At 33.1% G+C, this 22,712-nt stretch overlaps 1 protein-coding gene across 7 annotated transcripts in view; it reads left to right on the top strand.

Moving 5' to 3' along the window:
* The window catches only part of LOC142329691 (uncharacterized), a 135,027-nt gene that overhangs the window by 10,997 nt on the left and 101,318 nt on the right, over nucleotides 1-22,712 (top strand). For all 7 annotated transcript variants that reach the window (XR_012757616.1, XR_012757623.1, XM_075374682.1 and 4 more), the window contains exons 2-3: nucleotides 3,882-3,998; nucleotides 18,621-18,746. Coding sequence is in view for 5 of the 7 variants with exons in the window: in XM_075374682.1 (XP_075230797.1) it covers nucleotides 3,882-3,998; nucleotides 18,621-18,746 (243 nt within the window). In the remaining 2 variants the exon portion in view is untranslated. The remainder of the gene's footprint in view (nucleotides 1-3,881; nucleotides 3,999-18,620; nucleotides 18,747-22,712) is intronic.

Below are 22,712 nucleotides of genomic sequence, written 5' to 3'. Positions count from 1 at the left end.
TTACGCTAACTAGTTCTAGCCTAATAATGAAAAACTTGCTATTTAATTAAATTGCATTATAATACAGCTTTTTTGGGGAAAGATCTAACTTCTGTTAACAGTGGTTGTTTAAAATCACGGAGTACACTTGATAATTTCTGTCTTGAACCTAATCTACCGCAAAGTTGTTTCCTTATGCAAAACACAGCTCTTTCAAATTCCATCACATGGTATTTTTAGATGGAAGTCCCCACTCTTAATAAATAAATACAATTTTTTTTATTGTCTTTAAATTAATCAAAGTACTTTCTTGTAAATGTAGCCTATCTTTTTATTGTTTAGTAAAACTATTATTGTTCATAAATACTCATACACTTAGAGTAGTTGCAACAAATTACGATGATGAGACTTAGTAAATAACCATTGGTAATAAATATTAAATGTTTGGACATTTTATTATTTTTGTTTTTCATTTTTATTTCCTTGAAATAAAGGAAGTATTGTGAACGCGAAAAATTTCGGTTTTCCGATTTTAACAGAAATATCCATTTTGATCATCCCTGAATTCACTTTGACTAGTTTCGGCGTGACGTTTGTACGTATGTATGTACGAATTTATCTCGCGTAACTCAATAACGATTAGCCGTAGGATGTTGAAATTTTTAATTTAGAACTGTTGTAACATCTAGTTGTGCACCTCCCCTTTCATTACAATCGACTGAACCAAAAGTGTCCAAAAAAGCCAAATCCAAAAAAAAATTGGATTTTGGACTTTTTCTGAACTGCAGTAATAAGCCCTCATTGAGGGCTTTTCAAAGATATATCATAAGTGGTACTTATTTTCATCGGTTCCAGAGTTATAGTCAAATAAAATTTTAATTAATGAAATATTTGGTCTTACAAGGGTAAGGCACATTAGTTCATATCAGACTTCATCTCCTTTTTTTTAATTTAAATATATTGATTTATTAATAATTATTGATCTCTGATCGTAAACAAAATTTACGATAAATAATAACAATAAAAAAAAAATTGAAAAAATATCAGAAGTTTTTTTTTTTTTTTTTTTTTTTAATGAAATAAAATTTAATGTACTTTTCATTTTTAAAAAAATGTGTATATGTAATTTAATAGACGTAGAAGGAAGTCATGTGGTTTCCACATCAGATTTTTAAAAAAACATTTCACGAAAAGCGCATTAATAACAAATTGATTAGATGATGTGTGTCATCTGAAATAACATATTTTCTTGCAACGTGGTTAATTTTCTTCTTATTGTTTTTCCTTTCTTAAAACTATAAAAGCAGGCATTTCAGCTAAAACTTGCTATTATGTCATTTCATTTTTCACCCTTGAAAAAATAACGCAGTTATTTATTATTTTGAACATTAATTGGTTAGACCTACTTAGATATGTACAAATCTCACTAATATCCATTCAGCCATTTTTTTTATTTTAAAATGTGTACAAAATGTTTCCTTTATACGAGACCATTTGCTTTATATTTTGAATTAATTTAATAAATGAAGTGGAAAATTTTTAATTTCTCTGATGCAAAATAAGCAATAATTTAATGTCAGTCTTTAAAAATAACATATTGTCATACAGCTATTCAAACCTGATTAAAACATAATTTTATGGGAATGAAAAAAAATTACTGTAGTGTCAATAATTGATAAATGAGTAACCTAGTATAACCTGTGAACTATTTTCATTGAACCAAAATGATAAATAACATGTGTATACAAGGAAAATAAAAATGATAATTAATTAATTAACTTATAACATTTTTAACAAATGTTATGGTTTTTTCTCATTATAATTTAATTATAGTTTTATACTTTTTATACTAATCTCTCTTATTGAATTTTAATTACTAAGTACACTAATACTTCAACTACAAAACAATTTGTGTTTCATTGGGCACATAGCATGATAAATCTCAAGGCCAAATTAGATGACTTTTTTTATATGATTATATTATTAGTTATGTAATTTTGTAATTCGTGATCAGTGAATGCTTGTGATTATTAGTAATGAATTTAAATTAGTGTAAAGGCAAATTGTGTATAAAATGTTTTTTTTTATTAGTCAGATATGAAGGAAGAATGTGAATGAAAAGTGCATGTGCTTTATAAAACTTCACATATCATTATTCTCTGCTTTTATGTGTTTATACATTTCACAATGTGTAAATGTATTAAACATTACATTTGTGTTAATCACATATTAAATGTGATTCTCTCTCTCTTTGTGTATGTGTGTGTGTATGCATGTGTGTGTGTATGCATGTGTGTGTGTGTGTGTGTGTGTGTGTGTGTGTACAAATATCAAGCTTGTTCTCAATGATAGTGGATTTATATCTATGATGTGACTGACAAATATTGATACTATGTTACTTTGGAGGGCTTTTAAGAGTTTATCATATCTTTATCAAAAGAAAATTTAATGACAAATAATACACTGACACATGTACTTTGATAACACCATCGTATTATATTAAGGCAACAAAAAACAATATGAACATAAATAATATTAACAGAAAACAATATTATCTTATATAAAAAAATACACTAGAAATTGAACTTCACAGATGAATATGAGCACAATACAAATAAATTACCTTGACCCATTGTACAACAAAACACACTTTCAAAATATACTGAAAACCCAGAATGATAGATACTTTCATTCACAATAACTGAAATCAACCAACTCAACAACTTATCTGAACCAATTCTTTTTTTTTCTTTTTTCAGTTTATTTCAGAATAATACAGAAATAATTATATACAGAAATAATTACAGTGTACTCAACATATCCATATCACCTGGAATCGATTTTAAAGAGATCTTTTTATTACTTTTTTTTATTTAATATTTTTTTAAAATCTTATCACTTTGGTTCAATGAAAACAGTTCACAAGTTATTTTTCTTTTGATAGTATGGATTTTCATCCAGCAATGACTTTATCCATCGATTCATTATATATTTTTTTAAACCTGCATCCCCATTTGACCAACATAAAATACTATTCAACAAGAATAGTGTTGTTTATTTATTCCAGAAGAATTGTTTATTTATGAATATGTTTATGTTTTATTGTTTCCAGAATATGTTTATTTGATGATTGTGTTCAGTGTAAAATGATCTTTAGTTATGTTTGTTTTTCTGAAGGCTACACTTACCTGGATTTTTTAAATATACTAAGCTATTTTCTCTGAATCTTTGTTTACGTGTGTAAATATGACATATTTTTATTTTTTATTTTTATTTACTTTCTGTACTAGTGTAAACAAATGTACTATTGTATCCATTGTGTCCGCTAGATATTTTTTGGTGCTGAGTTTTATTTGGTTTACAGATGATATGAATACGTTGTGTACTCCGTGAATTATTGTTATTAAGATAATAATTACCATTATCTTTTCTGCTTAGAACACTATAATTTCTGTGTTGAATACTGTTTACCTTTCTTAGCTTCATTCTTTTATTATACGTTGAAGTGTTTCAGAACCACTTTATTGCACTGGAATACAATAAGTTTTGATGATGGAGTAGTTCCAAAATGTGTCGATTTAAAAAAAAATAATAATATAACCACCAGCAGTAATGTCAGCTGATGCCATTGTGAAAACATCAGCATCACTCACTGGAGATGATAACAAAGACTACTGAAAATATTCTGAAGTAAAACATATTCTACTAAACAATTTGGTTCAGTTTCTTTTTATAGAAGTTCCAGTTTTTAATTAAATTTATTTTATTTATAAACTTATTTTTAATTTAAAATTTTAGGCCTGTGTTTTAAATTTTTTATATTAAGACTTTATTTACTATTGCAGTTGGAGTTTCTTTCAAATATTATTTAAAGATTGTTAATAATTTTTTCTTTCTTACAGAGAGATGTAACTCACTCTTTTTTAGATGTAAAACTGGAGAATGTATTCATCCTTATTGGCCTTGTAATGGTGTCAAGGACTGTCCTGATGGAAGTGATGAAGACAGAATTTATTGTGGTAACTATCATGAAAGGAAATATATATATAAAATACACATATTACAACACATATCCTTACACAACTACACAGCAACATCCTACCACTGTTTCTGCTTTAACTTACAGTCGGCGGAGTTGCGACACCTTACGAAATGCAACCATAACACAACGTTATACGTTATATGATAGGTCTACGTAGTGAGTCTCAAACACTGTTCTCTAGGCACCAGGGTGAACTCAGTTGTATGTAGCCCTAGTTCCTGTATGTGCACGCTCTGCTGGAGTAGTTCATTAAATCGCCAGTACTGGTGGGAATCATATGGCAGTTCCAAACAATAATCTTCCAATAATTGTTGATCCACATGAAAATACAACAAAAACAGGGGTTTGAGGAGACTTCAGTCAACCTTGCAAGTTGAAGATATATCCAGTGATAAGAATACGATTAATAGTACAGAATCTGTTAAATATTCTTGCATGAGGTTTCTTGTGGTTAGGTAGAACGAGGAAGGTAAATCCTTTGTTAGGGTTTCTTCTCCCTTCTCAATTAATAAATGTATTGTAACAGCTTGTGGATCTGCAAAATAAACTTAGGAGCGGCATTCTGCTAATTCAAATCTGTAATGAAGAGCAGTGGCAGAAACTCCTAGCACTTAAGTATACAGGAGCAGACCAGACGATAGTGGAGTCCCAGAACACGCTTAATTTTAGCAAAGGAGTGATATTCTGCTGTTATTTGGCTACGTTGAGTTACCTGTTTTATGAAGGTGTTTGTCATTGCTGTTAGTCACGTCTGTGTTGAGGGTTATGAAAAGAAAAAATGGTGTTAGTATACCAACATCATCACTAGTTTTTACCTTTTTGAGTCCTACTATACCTGTCAGAATAAAGGTTTGAGTTGGCTTTCTGTTTGTGTGCCACCATATATACCAAACTCTAAATGCTGCTTCCAATGTCAGGGTATTGGTCACACCAAAATTGGTTGCAAAAAGGAACAAGTATATGCACATTGCAGTCGTATGGGACATGATGATAGCACATGGTCTGAAGAAGAAAAATGTGTAAATTGCAAATGTCCACATTTGGCAAGGTCTCAGGAATGTTCCCTTTACATGGAAGAAAAGACTCTATTAAAGATCTGTACTGAGCATAAAGTGCCCTTCCTGTGGCTCATCATGAATACAGAAAATCACTCGGGATGAAGAATCCTGAACAACCTAGTATTATTTTCTTACAGGCTATTTCAAATAATGTACAAAATAAAAAAAATATGTGTATCATGTGAGAAACTGACTAAACTGATAGAAGCTTTGTCTGATCAAATAAAATCGCTCACATCTGCTATTACAGCACTAAGTAGAAGCAAGAAGGTTACTTCTGCTAGAAAGTCCGAAAGTGGTTAACTGAAAATCACTTCAATCAATCCGTCACCAAAGAAAATTTCCGCTACACCAACAACGCAGCAAAATACCAAGATCCCTATGAGGGGATCTACTAAAAACTCGTCGCTTGGTGTGTTATCTACGGCCTCCCAGGCTTCCAAGTCCCACTATCATCTCGAGGATATGGAGGCCGATGAAGATGAAGAGACAGAAGAAGCGAGCACTTCTTAATAGTTATCAATATCAAAAAGAAAAACCAGATTGTGTTTGACAAATAATCTGCACACAGAGTTTTGCATATAAAGGAAAAAAAGAATACTTTTGTGGGTAACAATATTATTCACTGGAATGTTTCCGGTCTGCGCTCTCGCCGTGAGGATATTGAAATCCTACTAAAGGAAGAAAATCCTTATTAGTGTGTCTGCAGGAGACTCACCTCCATCCCCATGATGATGTGTCCTTTCGTTGATACGTCTACGAAAGATGTGACTATCAAACTGAGGGGAAAGGACATGAAGGTGTAGCTGTTTTTCTGAAGAAAGTCGTAATATTCCGCTATCGAAAAACATCCTTGCAGTATTAGTAAAGATAATGGCGACATTCAGAATGAATATTTTCAACTTATAACTTCCTCCAAATTCCGAAATCGGTGAAGATGATCTATCCAGTCTGTTTTCCTCGGTTCTTTTTCCCTGCCCAATATTTGGCGATTTCAACGCCGATCACTATTCTTGGAACTTGTCATCATGTTCTTTCTGAGGCACTTTAATTTATCATCTGAGGCAGAACTTAGATCTGTGTTTATTGAATGATGGATCGTACACATTTGTATCATCTTGATCAGGTACATTTTCGTGCATCGATCTGTCCCTAAGTTTAGCAACACTACTCCGTAGTCTTATTCTTCCAAAAATTGTTTCCACTTTTTCAATCCAGAAGTTTTGTTAGAAGCAATCATAGACCGGTTGTTATCTCAATCGGTAATAGTGATTTACCTCAGTGTCAGCCACGCAAGTGGGTGGTTCAGAAAGGGGGCTGAATCGGATACAAGGATTCCTCTAGCCAGTATGACAAGAGCGGTAGCGTGTTCCACCAACTTCCCAAGTTTACAAACCGAATTCTCGATAGTACGAATAAATTCATCCCTTTAACATCTGAAAACCCAAGGCTGCCTGCTGTTCCTCGACGGAATGAAGACTGTAAGAGAGGTGCACTAAAGGATCAGCGCAGGGATTACGCAATTTCAACCGACGACCTACGACTGAATTATGCGCCTTCCGCAACGCGAGGGCTGTTTGCCGTCGAGTGTTTTGGTGTGCTAAACAAAAACCATGGTCATGGTGAATTATGTCGATATCATTTCTCAGACAACTCCATCATCGGTTGTTTAGAGAAAGATTTGGACCATGCGTTGATCGGTACCGTCACCGCAGCCGATTGGATTGGAAAGCAACGGAATCCTTGATACCACGCCAATTGATATGGAGAACGCACTTGAAAGGTCGTTTAAGGCAGTCCGAAAATTTCACGCTGGAAAACGGAGTACCACGAGGAAATGTCCTAATTATTACTTTGTTTGCCGTAGCCAAAAATAGTATAACAAACTGTGCAAAACCCCGTTATGTGTTCTTTATTTGTAGATGATTTTTTTATTTACATAGCATGTAGAGATTAGCTACTGGTGAGAGGCTGCTTCAGAACCTTACAACCCGCTTAAAATGTGGAGTAGATGGACTGGATTCACGTTCTACCGTAAAATACGAAATGGATTTACTTTTTCCAGTTAAGGGAATATGTTTATCCTCAAGTGTTTTTATACGATGAACCAGTTGAAGCATTCATGTCGGTTAGATATCTAGGATTGTAGTTCAATCAACAGCTGTGTTGAGTAACACATTTGAAGGAGATTAAGGTAAGTATCTAAAAATGTTAGATATGCTAAGAGTTCTAATACCCGCTGGGTAGCCGATCGTATATGCATGTTGCACCGAGCTCTCGTTCGTTCCCACTTAGACTATGTTTGCGTGGCTTATTCGTCATCACGGGCCACCTCTCTAAATGTACTCGATGGAGTCCATAATTCATATATCCGTCTTACTACACATGCGTTTCGCTTAAGCCCCGTGGTGAGTCTGCTGATTGATAGTGGTGAGACATCTCTTTGGAATAGACAAAATCATATGATATACTCCTATGTGGCTCGCATTAAAGCGCAACGAAATCATGCAACCTTTGATGCGATATCTCCAACCAGCATTTTAATCGATATGAAGAACGACCATTATCTACTACTCCACTAGGCATCACAGCTCAGTGCCTTTGCTTAGCTCTAAATGTACAATTACTTCCAGTTCTTACTGTTGCACCATGTTATTACCCCCCCTTTGACGGCCTTCTGTATTAAATTACTGCTTTAGTCTTTGTCGCTGTCATAAGAAGAACACAAATCTGGTTAAATTACAGCCTCCTTTCACCAATAGATTATTTCAAATGATCTTGTCTATTTTTGGAAGAGGGTGGTTAATGATGTGTGGCAAAGTGAATGGAATGCTACTACTAACAATAAACTTTGTCCAGTTAAGAACACTGTGTCACCATGAAGTTTCTCATGCAGGAATAACCGTCAAGAGGAGATTATTATTTACCATTTGCAAATAGGGCACACTAGGCTTACTCATGGATATCTGATGACTCAAACAGATGCACCCGTACTGTATATGCACCCAGTCATTCTGTCATACTGTATATCCTATTACACAGTTCAACTATTTCTTCCACTCCTTCCTGCTTTAAACAAATATAAAATTTTATAGAAAATTTATCTATTCCAGTTGATATTTATTCTTCATTTCTTTTTGTACTTAAAATTTTAATATCAATGCTTCTTTATCTCTTCAGCTACTTCCCATTCTTTTTCTATGTTTAATTACTCAGATTTCCTTCTTGTCATATGCAGGACCTCCACGTATTCCATCCACCTTTCTCTTATTCTTTCTCCTCCTGTAGTATTTTACCATTATAATCCACAATTTCTGACATTTTATCATTCCCATTACAATTATCTCATGTAATGCACTTCACCTTCTTCTACATCAAATCGTGCTGCCATTTCTTTTCTAAATCCTCAATGTAACTGGATTCTTCCTTCAATCACCATTACATAGCTCTTTGTGTTTCCTTCCTTAATTCATTGTTTAACTTCATGAAAACTCCTGCTCATCCCTCTTTCATTTTCTCCTGTCTTATTCTTATACTCCACTTTCTTCTATTTTCTTTGCGTTTCTGTTGTTATCTACGGTTTCAAGGCTCTATCTCCCTCACAATAGCTTATTTCAACCTCTGCAGTTTTTGCTATGGCATTTTTTATTCTCATCATCCTTTCTGCTTTCTTTAATTGCCAAAGCTAGTTTTTCTCTCACTGCTTCCTCATCCTATTTCTAAGTTCCATTTATTTACTAACATCACTTTTGTTAAAGCTATTCTCAATTCCATCATAAGTAACACGTAATCACTGTACCAGGTAATGCACAGGCTTTTTTAACACCATTGTAAACATCTTTTTTAACACCTTTCTGAAATAAAATTCTTTCATGGTAGAAGGGTAGTTTATAGGACTCCTTCCTTCAACCAATTATCGGGAATGCTTAACATAGCTAACCCACTTAACTTGTTTTCACCAGTGGTGCTTCTTAGCCATGTTTTAATTTGATAAATGGAGCTAAATGTATGCTCGATAGTACTTATGCAGGACTGTGAAAGCAATATCAGCAAAGCCTTTGTAGTAGAAGGGAAAAACGATTCGCACTATTTAAAACTTTAATTAGGTCTGCCGCTTCCTGCACCTCATTCCACATTTTCAACCACATTTCCTTTTCTCCTTTAACGACTTCTATAATGTAGAAATTTGCACAAGATAAAATACTTTCTCTCCATTCTTCCAATGAAACAAGTCTCATGTTACTCGGATGGAAATTGATCAATTAAAAGGCAGGCGATTTATCTGCAATTAAAGGCAGGCGATTGACTTTTAAAGATTACAATTATAGTGGAATTCAAGTAAAAAATTATTATAAACCTTCAAAATTCGGAAGTATTTTTGGCTGGATGATTGCTTCTATGCTTCTGTCGGCCAGCAGTGGGAACAGTGCACTCTCCAAACTTTGACTTATATCAACATTCGAATGCATTCCAATGTCGTCTGCTTCCTTTTAAAACAGCAGTCGTAACGTTTCCGCATCTTTCCAATGAACTCGTAGCACGTCAAGAATAGTTTGAATGTGCGGGTTGGCTTTGACTACGTATGTGTTTTCAGTTGAAGTGAATTTGCTACAGGTTCCAGTATAGCAGAATACTTAGCAATTAATGCTATTGACACAATAAATGAAGATCTGCACGCCTCTGCATGCATCTGATAAAGAGTTTTCTTATTACTGCATTTCCCTTTCCAGCTAAGGTCTCTAATGCATTAACAATATAAACAAAGTGATCCTTAAAACACGGATGCTATTATATTTCTCTGACCAACTGATCTCCCGTAATTTAGGAGTGCTAACAATAAGCTTATGTCATAAAACGGACTCCCAAAAAATATGATTATCTCCTTGATAATTCCAACGCAGTTTGTTTTCATTTTCTGGGATAATGTTTCAGTCGTTCACGATAAGGTTAAGCTTGTGAGAAGAGCAATGGAAGTAGAAGGCTTTTTTGTATTTTTGTCTCAACCTCGCCTGTTCAACTTCTTTTCTCCCAGTCAAGGTGAAACATCCATCGTAGTCCACACACTTATCAGAGTCTAGGTTTAAGTTTATCACAGATTCATCAATGGCATTTGCAGTACTCATGACATTATTTCCTTCAACTCTACAAAGCCTAAATATTCTTCTTTAATTTCTTGGCCTTTTCATCGAAGAAACGTAGTCCAATGCATAGATGTTTTTTACCAGACATATCCGAAAAAATTACGGAGGAAACAATTGAGGACAGTACATTTTTGTTGTTTTTTTTTCTATTTATTTTTGTGAAGATTGGTGACGTTGGATGTCAACTGGAACGCCCTCCATGAATGATTTTGAAAATTTTGAAAATTCCATTGCAATCTGATGTCCGTGGGACTGATTTTACGTAATAATAATAATTTGCACGTCCTTTTACTTAGTGAAAGATCTGATGGAAAAACAACTCTAATCACCTCTCATTAGTTTTGGCTGATGATAGAAACAACACACAATATTTTCAGAAATCACCTTTAAGTCGCCTTGAGCAAACCAGCCATGGAGAATATGCGTTTCCCGCTGGTGATTGTATTTCTCTTGAGGTGTTTGGCATCTGCCGCTAAATCGTAGTTCTTCGAAGGTACCCAGACAGTTTCCAAGAGATGTGCTTTCTTATCAACCGGCATTGTGCTCATTAGACCGACAAATTTTCCAATATCATCTTGATGACAATAGTCGTCTTCAGTTTCACCTTCATTGTGTTGCAGATTGGTTTGAACAGTAGAAGAAGGCCCCTCAGTCACAGTGTTTGTATTTTCTTGTCTTCATCCTCATCAGTGCTATTTATTTTTTAGTTTTAAATTTACTGAAAAAAAAAAAAATAATAATTTGACCAAATGTTGATGGGGACGAGTACGCGGTAAGGAAGGTTCTAACTGACATTTTTATTAAAGTTGAGTTTTATAGGGTATATCACTACACTAGTTCAGCTTAATTAAAAAATCTGACTCTTGTCATTATAACATTAACAACTTGTGAAAGAATCAGCAACGGAACAAACATACAGACATTTTTTAAAAACCACTTTTTTGACTCAGGGAACCGAAAACGGATATTTCCATACATCCACATCATAATCATAAATTTTTTACAAATTAGTTAAATGCTTTCCTTTCTTTACTGAAGAATTGAAGATAAAATAGAAATGAGCAGGTTTTACTGATATAAAAACCGAGCAATTATCAAAACCAATATAGGTAATTTTTGGATTATTTTTAATTACTCATCAAAGCTATTGATTTATAGAAGAACTTTACAAAAATTATAAACTTAAATACAAAACACTATTTTATATTGAAACATCCAAAAGAATCCCTAGTTGCATAACACTTTCAAACATAGAAAGATAAAAAAATGAAGAATAACAAATTTTAAGTTACACAATTTTAATGCAAGAGCCGTGCTTATGTAAATTTACGGTACATACATTGCAAGCTAAATAAATGCATGTAATAAATGTCACAGTAGCGAATTTACCAAAAAATGTTCTAATATCCATTCGTTATAATAAAGTGGATAGTATGTGGCCGGGACGAAAAAAATGTTTCAGTCGTAAAAAATCGCATACACTCCTTACTTACACATTTGTGTGACAGTAACAAATACACTGTCTAACCAAAAATGCGTGCGCTCTTACATAGTTGGAAAATAGCTTCCGCAATATTTTCGTCATCTGATGAAATGAGACGAGATTTGCGAGCCTATTCTAAAACCTCTTGTTGCCACAAATAAGATGGCGCCGGCGTGTAATAGTAGTTTTTAAATTTTCTCACAGAGATACGAGTGAGATTTTTATTATTTGATTTTTGTTTAATCTGTTATTTATACAAGTTTTTCTGTTACATTTTAAAAATTCTTTCCATCTTGGAAGCGAGTTAGCTGCCCCCTTTTCCCCTTTGGATACGCCCATGACGATTAATAATTACAAACCCGTAATTATATAAACGGTCGTTCATGTAGTTACTAAGCAATATTGGTGATTTGCCACGAATACCCTATACATGAAGCGTTACTTCATGCGGCCAAGTCATATCAAAAGCTTTCTGCAGATCGAAGAAGACTGAACACTGAGATTCTTCGCGATGAAACTGTTTTGTATTATGTATTTTTAATATATCATTTGATCAGTAGTCGAGCATTGATGAAATCCTGATTGGTGCGAGGATAAAAGATCTTCTCTTTCCAAAATCCAAACGAGTCGATTATTTTTCATTTTCACAAAAAATTTTCCTGTAGCAAAGAAATAGGACGGTAATTAACGAGATTTGTTTGATTTTTATTCTTTCTTTTAGGATTGAAACAGTGTATGCTTTCTTCCATTGCTGGGGATACGTTCAGTAAAACCATGTCTGATTGCACAATTCCAGTAATCTAAGTTTTGCAGTGTTTTTAGCTATCGTATCATTGTGTCATGTATTTCGTCTAGACCGGGTGATGCATTACCCGTTTTCTCAAGTTCGTTATTTTAAAAGGTACATTTTATGAACCTCGATAACGATTTATGGAGAAGCAGCTGCTGCTCCTTCTTATTCAGAATTATACTTATACAGAGTTAACGTGGTGCAGTTGCTTTTTGCTATTGTGCTAATATTGATACTAAGATTGAGAAAATCATTGATATTAAGATAGACTCTACTTAGCGAAAGCAACCAATTGAAACCCGCGAGGATGTAACTACAGATGGACGTTGTACGTAAGAATAAAGAGACATCTGAAAAAGCAAAACACATCAGTCCTTTGACCAGTCATAAGACGAAGGATGGTGTGGTAATGGTGCAGAAAAAGTCTGAGCTTGGTGCGATGAAGCTGCAAGTAACAATAAAGAAAACATTTGATACAGAAACTGTACAACACGCAGCTATGGAACCTCTAAAAGCCCAGAGGACAAGTACTTCAGCAGCCCCAAATAATTGGGGCGGCTTTTTTTCTTTTTGTATTGGAGAGTGCATCAAGTTTGGATTCATTAACAACCATGTTAACTGCTCCATCTAGGTTGGCATCACTTGATGCTGATCGCAGAACACCACTGTTGTCTGAAAGGGAGAATATACCATGTCGAAGGCCTCAGACACCCTGTCATTAGAGGTGGGGGGCAAAAGATGTAAGAAAGGAAAGCCTAGGCGATAAAGAAATTTGATTTGTTTACGAATCAATATTTTTAGAGTTTGTAATATTTTTTTATCAAGAATGATTTAATGGTTTTGAGTTTTAATATCAAACTTTAAAAGTATTTGAATCCTTTTTTCTCTTTTTTTTGGGGAAAAGGGCTAATGCCTCTCTTTCACTGAGGGGTCACACGCACTTAAAAACTTACGTGACACCTCCCCTGGACTTGACAACATTCGTCTCTGTACAGGGTTGACAGCATACAGCATACAGAGACGTGATGAGAGATGAACCTTGAAAGAGTTGTTCATGGCCATCTCTACAATTCACTTTTCATTTATATTGATCAATAGCAGCATGGATTTTAGGCCAAGAGATCTACAGCTACAAACCTAAATGAAGGTGTTGTCTTTTATCACATAGGTAAAATGTCGAAGAGAGTTGATACCGCCTACTTCGATTTTAGGAAGGCTTTTACACTGTTCTACGTGGTATCCTGTTAGGTAAGTTAGAAGCTAATAGTTTTAATATTCTATGCTGAGATGCATTCATTCATATTTGTCTGATAGGATCTTTCAAGTGAAAGTATTTCAATTTCTAGCGAATGTGTAACAACATCTTCTATTTCACAGGACCCAATATTAAAAACAAATTTGTTTATAATTTTTATAATTCACATCAGAAATTTTATAAAATCAGAGCTTACTAAATTTGGTGACAATGTCAAACTTTATGAAAGTGTGAATTCGTATAGTGATTTTTATTTTGCCCTTTAACAGGAAGTAAATAAAATTCATAAATAGTCAGTTGATAATGTAATAGATCTCTGAATCTTGATAAAACAGTTATAATGACCTGCACTAGAAAGATTATATTAGTAAGCAGAAAACTTTGTGCCCTTTCTATTTTTTCAGCAAGTACATGTATAAGAACAATACAAGTACAATATATTATTTATTTATTCTATTTATGCAACAGTTAAGTTGTTAAATAAACTATAATTTATTTCAGATGATACATAACCATGAAAAATAAGTATTGATATTGTCGCGTGTTCGCGGCTCGATCAGGATATTGAGAGATCGACAGTTTAGAATATTTATATAATTATGGTTTAATTTATATAATTACTGGTTTAAAATGTTCATAATTACAACCAGACAAATCAGTAATAATAATAATAATAATAATAAAACAATTAATAAAAAAATAGTAAACAGACAAATATAGTAATTACAACCACAATAATAATCAGGACAATAGTAATAATAAAGAGTATTAAACCATAATATTGTTACATGTTTCTAACAAACAAATACATAACATAATCAAAACAGTAAACACAAAAACAGAGCATAATACATAACGTAATCAACAAAGAATAACAATCATAATATTTCACATCAAATAGTCATGAATGTCAATAGTAAATAAGAAATAGAGATTACACAAGACAGTTTAAAATAAATAATTGTTCGGAGTTTAGTCCAGGACTTGCCGCTTGTGACTGGCCAATTTTCCCCTTGACCTCTAAGTCTCAGGGTTGCCCGGCCTCTGGCTCCCGCAAGAGCAAAGTAGTCAAATATCAGGTGTTTATTTGACTGGATCTCCCCGCAGACGCATAGCTCATCAGCTGCCAGGAGGAACCGAAACAGATAATGGTTTAAATTAACATGGTTGGTGAGCACCTGGGCACCCGTTTCCCTTAAAAACGAGTTCGAGGCATACCTTCCCCCCAGATTCTGTATAAATTTATACAAGGATCTTCCCTTAGTAGTGGTGTTTCTTTCCAGCTGCCATGCATTCATCGCGAGGCTCTGCAGCCTCTTCCGGAGGCGGGAGATGGGCAACTGAACGAGATTTAGATCCGGTGCATTGTGATCCCGTTCCAGTCCGGTACTGGCTCGAAACCGCATCCTAAATACCCCGTCCTCCCAACCTCTTCGCAATTTTCACATGGCTGCCCGAACTTTCACCACTAAATCGATTGGTAGAGCCTTTCTCAATACGATGGTAGCCTCGTAGGAGATAGTTTTAAAAACACAAGTGCATAAAATTCAGGTTCTGCACTGGGTACTCCTTACATTTTGAAGAAGTTCTCTATTCATATCCAACCTATGCGCCCAAACGGGCGCAGTGTAAACGGTCATTTAAAGACACTTTTCAAAGACATCTCGGTACACCATGTACATTTGACGGCCCGACAACCCATAGTTTTTCCGGTCAATCCGGAAAATCACTGAGACGGCTTATGCTGTTACTTGCTTAATGTGGTTGCTAAACAGCAACCTCTCATCAAACAAAACACTTAGATACTTATGAACTCTAACTCGGCTGATTACACAGCCTTTATACTTAATATGGTGGTCCCGACTGTGTGATAATTTGTCTGCACACTTGAGAAGCATGTACTTCGTCTTGGGCACAGAAATTTTATAATTTTTCATGTCCATCCAGCCCTCTGCGGTTGACAAATCCGCCAGCGCTCGATCTTGTAGCTGCCGTAGTGAGTTACAATAAATTAATAGGTGACACATCTAGATGTTACAACAGTCTTAAGTAAAAAATTTCAACATTCTGTGGTTATTCATTTTTGAGTTATGCGAGATACGTACATGCAAACGTAACGTCGAATATAGTCAAATTGGATTCAGGGGTGGTCAAAATGGATATTTCCGTCGAAATCTGAAAACCGAAATTTTTCAGAATTACAATACTTCCTTTACTTCGTACAAGGAAGTACAAAATGTGAAATCTAGTTCTAAAAAATGTAAAAAAGTAACTACGGTAAATTTTTATCGGCATATAATGATGTTTATGAACTCTTAGATATGGAAACTTTCTAGTATTCTTTTGAATAATTCAATATGTAAAAATTGTAAAGTTAGTGGCCTGCAAATAAGATCTAGTGCATGTTGATAAAGCAATGCAGCTTGAAATATTTTGATCCCAATATAATTTTTCCAAAAAAATTTTAACAAATTTAAAAGTTTAAACTTAGAAGTGCTAAATTGTTTGAGATTACTGATCTATTGTTTATTATGCATAAAAAATAAAAAAAAGTTAATGGGAGCAAAACTTAATGAGACAAATGAAAAATGGAGGACTTTTGAGGCACTCTAGAAATCTGTTGGTAGCTTTTGACAACACTTGGCAAAACCATGGTTATCAGTTGATGAATGGAATAGTTACTTGTACAAGTATTGACTCTGGTAAAGTTTTGGATGTTATGTAATGATAAAATACTGTATTTGTGTTAATAAAGATATTGAACATAATGCATCCTGTCTGATAAATTATGAAGGCCCCAGGACAAGAAATGGAGAGAAACAGAATTTGTAAATTATTTAGAAGATCTGTTAATAAATATAATGTTATGTTAATTATTTATGAGATAGTAATATCAAGAGCTAATTATCAGTTGTTTAACAGAATCCATGTAGGAATATTGAAATAAAAAAATTAGAGTACAGGACTTCGTTAATTAAAAAGAAGTAAAGGAAAAAATTATCCAATGGTCTACCCATTACTGGTAAGAACCGCCTAACTCATAAAGTAATAGACCAATTGCAAACCTGTTATGCGCAAGCAGTAACAAATAATTCTGGAGATTTGTAAGCTTTGCAACGAGCAGTTTAGAATATTTATGGTAATAAATAGCCATTTATTACCATAAATATTCTATGGACAAAAATCCCTGTCATGGATTACGTTCACCTGGTAATAATCCACGGTATCCATATAGAAAAGCAGAGGCCTTGAATAATACAGCTGAGTACAAGATAAACATAAAATTTCACATGCAATTCTTAGAGAAATTAAACTTATTTTTAAAGATCTTAGCAACTCTTAAGTTCTAAGTAGGTGTATCCATGGGGAAACTCAAAGGATCATTCTATGTCAAGTGGTCCAGTTTTTAAAATCATCCCCAGTTGACCATCTCCAAATATCATCAAATTTTTTTGCTGGAGGTTCCCTATGTTCGGAAATGCCATTTTATCAAACTATCTGCTATTACTGATTTTTTGTAGCTTCTTGAAAAAGGGCTACTTAAAGTTTGTAGACACATGTAAAAATTATTATCTTCAAATAACAATTTTGATGGCAATAATAAAGAAACAGATCCAAATTTTGGTACTGCTGGTTAACTTTTTATGATATATCCAAATATGTCAGTCACAAGTTTCTTTTAGAACCTGGTTTTAAGGTATAGCAGCTGAAATTCAGCCAAACGAACATTTGTCACAACATTTTCAAAGTCAAAGTTTGAGCTTATATATTTCCTTATCTAATTCTTTAATTGGAATGAGACTTTGTAAATTGAAAAAGGGAATAATTATGTATAGGATCCTGCAGTTTTAAAGCAATGGGTCTTATGTCAGGAGGAATCCATCACCAAAATTGGTTAAAGTTTTTGTTATGAATTTTGTCCATCTTTGAAGGCTTATATCTCAGGTATACCTTCTCAAATTTTGTTAGTTTTATAATAGGTGGAAAGGACAGCTCTTTTCAACAACATAATCCATGCATTTTGTTTTTTGCCAGAATATTATTAGATTTTTTAAAGAATGTTCTAAAATTTACAATATCTTAAAAACAATTTGCAGTGTTCCAGAAAAGACTATTGTAGAACTTTCTAGGCTGATCTGAAAAAATCCATTTTAATTTTTAAAATGTTCTAGAATGTTCTGGAAAACTCCATTCTTCATAACATTATAGAAAGTTCTGGAATATTCTGGAAAATTTCATTTCTTCTAGAACATTCTAGAATGCTCCTTACTTTGAAGAAAAAGTATATAAGCATTTACTTTTTGTGAATTAGCATAGTTGTTAGTGAATAACTTCTGTAAGCAGTTGTGACATGTATTGTTATCTCCAGCTGTGTTTTGAATTGTTTTAAAATGAGTGAAGTTCTTGGCCCTTGCATTTTGGCAAGCCTGATAGCTCTGAATGCCACAAGTCATTAACATTTAAACACCAATATGAAGAATTTGTCATAATCTTTTGGTATGAAAGGCTTAGGTCAAGACTTAAGCCTTTTTAATCAGAACATCAAGACTTGACAATTTGGTCAAATTGAAGTAACTCTACTTAAGTTCTTCTGATTTGACAAATTATGGTTAGGGCATTCATATCAACAAGAACAACAATAATTTAATGAAGTAGACTTAACCAGTTTATACCGTTAAAAAGACGGGGTTTTCTTTTATAGGAAGAACAAAACTTCATTTTGAAAAAACATTGACAGGTCCTTTTGCATAAACACCAGAGATGTAATATTGTAGAATAAACTTAATAATATTAAAGAACTAAAACAGATTTTGTACATCTTAATAAATATTTCTAATAAAAATTATATAAACATTAATTTTTTTGTCACAGCCTATAGAGAATGTGATGGATATGGTTGGTTCAGATGTAAAAGTGGTCAGTGTATTCATTCTCATTTGAAATGTAATATTGATTTTGATTGTTCCGATAAAAGTGATGAAGATCCTGAAATGTGCAGTAAGTATTCAAAATTAGCAGTTTTCAGTATTTTAAATATTTCATTAAGTAGCAATTGAGTACGATAGACATTTGCATCTAATTTATTTTTTAAAAGCAAGGCTTTTAATTACACCAAAGTTTTAATGGTAATCAACCAAATTTATTTTAATTTAATATAATTTGTTTCTGTCAACATTGCTACTATCATGTGATAAATATAAAAATGATTCAAAAGAAGATTTTTCAATCAAATTTCTGGAAACAGTTGGTAACACTACCATACATGATCTAATTATAATTCTACTTTGTCCACCCTACCAAGTTGTCCTAGAAGTTTTCCAATGGACAGAATAACAATGACAACAACCAACAACATCTGAACATGAGAGCACTCATGTTCATCTGAACATGATGTATTGATCATGTATTGATCAATGGCTGTATTGATCAGTAGTACACAAATTAGATAGATCAATTCATTTTAATGAGTAGTATTTTTTATTTTTTTAAAAAAAATCCTTCTCTGTCAGCAAGTTAAACAGGATTTCTAAAGATATATTTTGTTAATAAACCTATCACACAATCAGAAAAAGTTTGAATAGAAAAAAAAACAAATTTGATGGCTTCATTATAAAAAAAAGTACAACATTAAATTTTGTGAGTAATACAGATATGAATAACCGGCTAGAATATATAATTAATGTATTTATGGAATAATTTTTTTAGCTCGAGACCAGAGAAGTATTAGATTTTAGAAGTATTGTAATTACTGCAGTTTAAAAAATAAAAATAGAAACTGAAAGTATTTGAGCTACTCTACAATCAGTCCAACACATCTCCCTCATAAAAATGCATTGATGTAATAATAAAAATATTTGTTAAGATAATTTACAAATAATAATAATATATTATTATTAATTTAATAATATATTAGACAATTTAATATTATATTATATTAGATAATTTAATTTTTGAGTAAAATGTGTACTAGATTAACCCATTAACTACGGAATATAAAAAAACTCAATTTTTTTGAAAATAAATCTTTATTTTATGCATTATTAAACATATAAAGCTATTTTTTTTCTTGTCTTCAGTCATTTGACTGGTTTGATGCAGCTCTCAAAGATTCCCTATCTAGTGCTAGTTGTTTCATTTCAGTATACCCCCTACATCCCTAACAATTTTTTTACATATTCCAAACGTTGCCCGCTTGCACAATTTTTTCCTTCTAACTGATCCTCTAAAATTAAAGCGACTATTCCAGGATGCCTTAATATGTAGGCCATAAGTCTGTCTTTTCTTTTAAGTATATTTTCCAAATGCTTCTTTCTTCATGAATTTGCTGTGCAACACCTCTTCATTTGTTACATTATCCACCCATTTGATTTTTAATTTTTTCGTATAGCACCACATTTCAAAAGCTTCTAATCTTTTCTTCTCAGGTACTCCAATCGTCCAAGTTTCACTTCCATATAAAGCAACACTCTAAATATATACTTTCAAAAATCTTTTCCAGACATTTAAATTAATTTTTGATGTAAACAAATTATATTTCTGACTGAAAGCTCATTTCACCTGTGCTATTCGGCATTTTATATCGTTCCTCCTTTGTCCATCTTTAGTAATTCTACTTCCCAAATAACAAAATTCTTCTACCTCCATAATCTTTTCTCTTCCTATTTTCACATTCAGTGGTCCATCTTCATTATTTCTACTACATTTCATTACTTTTGTTTTGTTCTTGTTTATTTTCATGCAGTAGTTCTTGGGTATGACTTCATCCATGCTGTTCATTGTTTCTTCTAAATCCTTTTTACTATCTGCTAGAATTCTATATCATCAGCAAATTGTAGCATCTTTATCTTTTCACCTTGTATTGTTACTCGGGATCTAAATTGTTCTTTAACATCAGTAACTGCTAGTTCTATGTAAAGATTAAATAGTAACGGGGATAGGGAACATCCTTGTCAGACTTCTTATTATGGCTTCTTTCTTATGTTCAATTATTATTGTTGCTCTTTGGTTCGTGTAAATGTTAGCAATTGTTCTTCTATTTCTGTGTTTGAATGAACTCTAATTTTTTTCAAATGCTGAAAATGTTCAGCATTACAATCTACGTTATCGAGTGTCTTTTCTAGGTCTATAAATGCCAAGTATGTTGGTTTGCTTTTCTTTAATTTTCCTTCTACTATTAATCTGAGTGCTAAAATTGCTTCCCTTGTCCCTATATTTTTCCTGAAACCAAATTGGTCTTCTCCTAACACTTCTTTCACTCTCCTCTCAATTCTTCTATACAGAATTCTAGTTAAAATTTTTTATGCATGGCTAGTTAAGCTAATTGTTCTGTATTCTTCACATTTATCCGCTCCTGCTTTCTTTGGTATTATGACTATAACACTCTTTTTGAAGTCTAATGGAACTTCCCCTTTTTCATAAATATTACACACCAGTTTGTATAATCTATCAATCGCTTCCTCAACTGAACTTGCAGTAATTCTACAGGTATTCCGTCTATTCCAGGAGTCTTTCTGCCATTGAAATCTTTTAATGCTCTTTTAAATTCATCTCCCCTTATTGTTTCTCCCCTTTCATCCTCTTCGAATTCCTCTTCTTCCTCTATAACACCATTTTCTAATTCTCCATATAACTCTTCAACTCTTCCACCCACCTATCGATTTTGCTTTTTGTATTATAAATCAGTGTACCATCTTTGTTTAACACATTATTAGATTTTAATTTATGTTACCCAAATTTTCCTTAACTTTCCTGTATGCTCCATTTATTTTACCAATGTTGATTTCTCTTTCCACTTCTGAACACTTTTCTTTAATCCACTTTTCTTTCGCTACTTTGTACTTCCTGTTTATAACATTTCTTAATTGTCTGTAGTTCCTTTTACTTTCTTCATCACTAGCATTTTTATATTTTCTATGTTCATCCATCAGCTGCAATATATTGTCTGAAATCCAAGGTTTTCTACCAGTTCTCTTTGTTCCGCCTAAGTTTGCTTCTGCTGATTTAAGAATTTCCTTTTTAACATTCTCCTATTCTTCTTCTACATTTTCTACTTTATCTTTTTTACTCAGACCTCTTGCGATGTCCTCCTCAAAAATCTTCTTTACCTCCTCTTCCTCAAGCTTCTATAAATTCCACCGATTCATCTGACACCTTTTCTTCAGGTTTTTAATCCCCAATCTACATTTCATTACCACTAAATTATGGTCGTTATCAATATCTGCTCCTGCTTAAGTTTTGCAGTCGACGAGTTGATTTCTAAATCTTTCTTAACCATGATATAATCTATCTAATACCATGCAGTAACAACTGGCTTTTTCCATGTGTATATTCTTCTATTATGATTTTTAAACTGGGTGTTGGCAATTACTAAATTATACTTCGTGTAAAACTCTATAAGTCGTTCCTCTCTTTCATTCCTTTTGCCCAGCCTGTATTCACCCACTACATTTCCTTCCTTGCCTTTTCCAATGCTTGCAATTCAAAATTAAACTATTATTAAAATTTCATCTCCTTTTATTTGTTTAATTGCTTCATCAATTTCTTCGTACACACACTCTAACTCATCATCATCATGGGCGTTTGTAGGCATATAGACCAACAACGATTGTTAATCGTTGTTGGTTTAATCGTTGTTGGTTTAGGTTTTGATTTTATTCTTATTGCAATGATTCTATCGCAATGCATTTTGAAATACTCTACTCTCTTCCCTATCTTCCTGTTCATTATGAAACTTACTCCTGCCTGCCCGTTATTTGAAGCTGAGTTAATTATTCTAAAATCACCTGACCAAAAGTTGTTTTCTCTTACCATCGAGCCTCGCTAATTCCTACTAGATTTACATTTATCCTATTCATTTCCCTCTTTAAATTTTCTAACCTACCAACGTTCTTTAGACTTCTTCCATGCTCCGACTCATAGAATGAAATTTTTTAATTTCCTGGTGACCCCTTCCTTAGTAGTCCC

This window comes from Lycorma delicatula, chromosome 1, assembly GCF_047948215.1.
Source record: "Lycorma delicatula isolate Av1 chromosome 1, ASM4794821v1, whole genome shotgun sequence".
Taxonomy (NCBI): Eukaryota; Metazoa; Arthropoda; class Insecta; order Hemiptera; family Fulgoridae; genus Lycorma; species Lycorma delicatula.
This window is presented reverse-complemented; position numbering and strand designations above follow the sequence as displayed.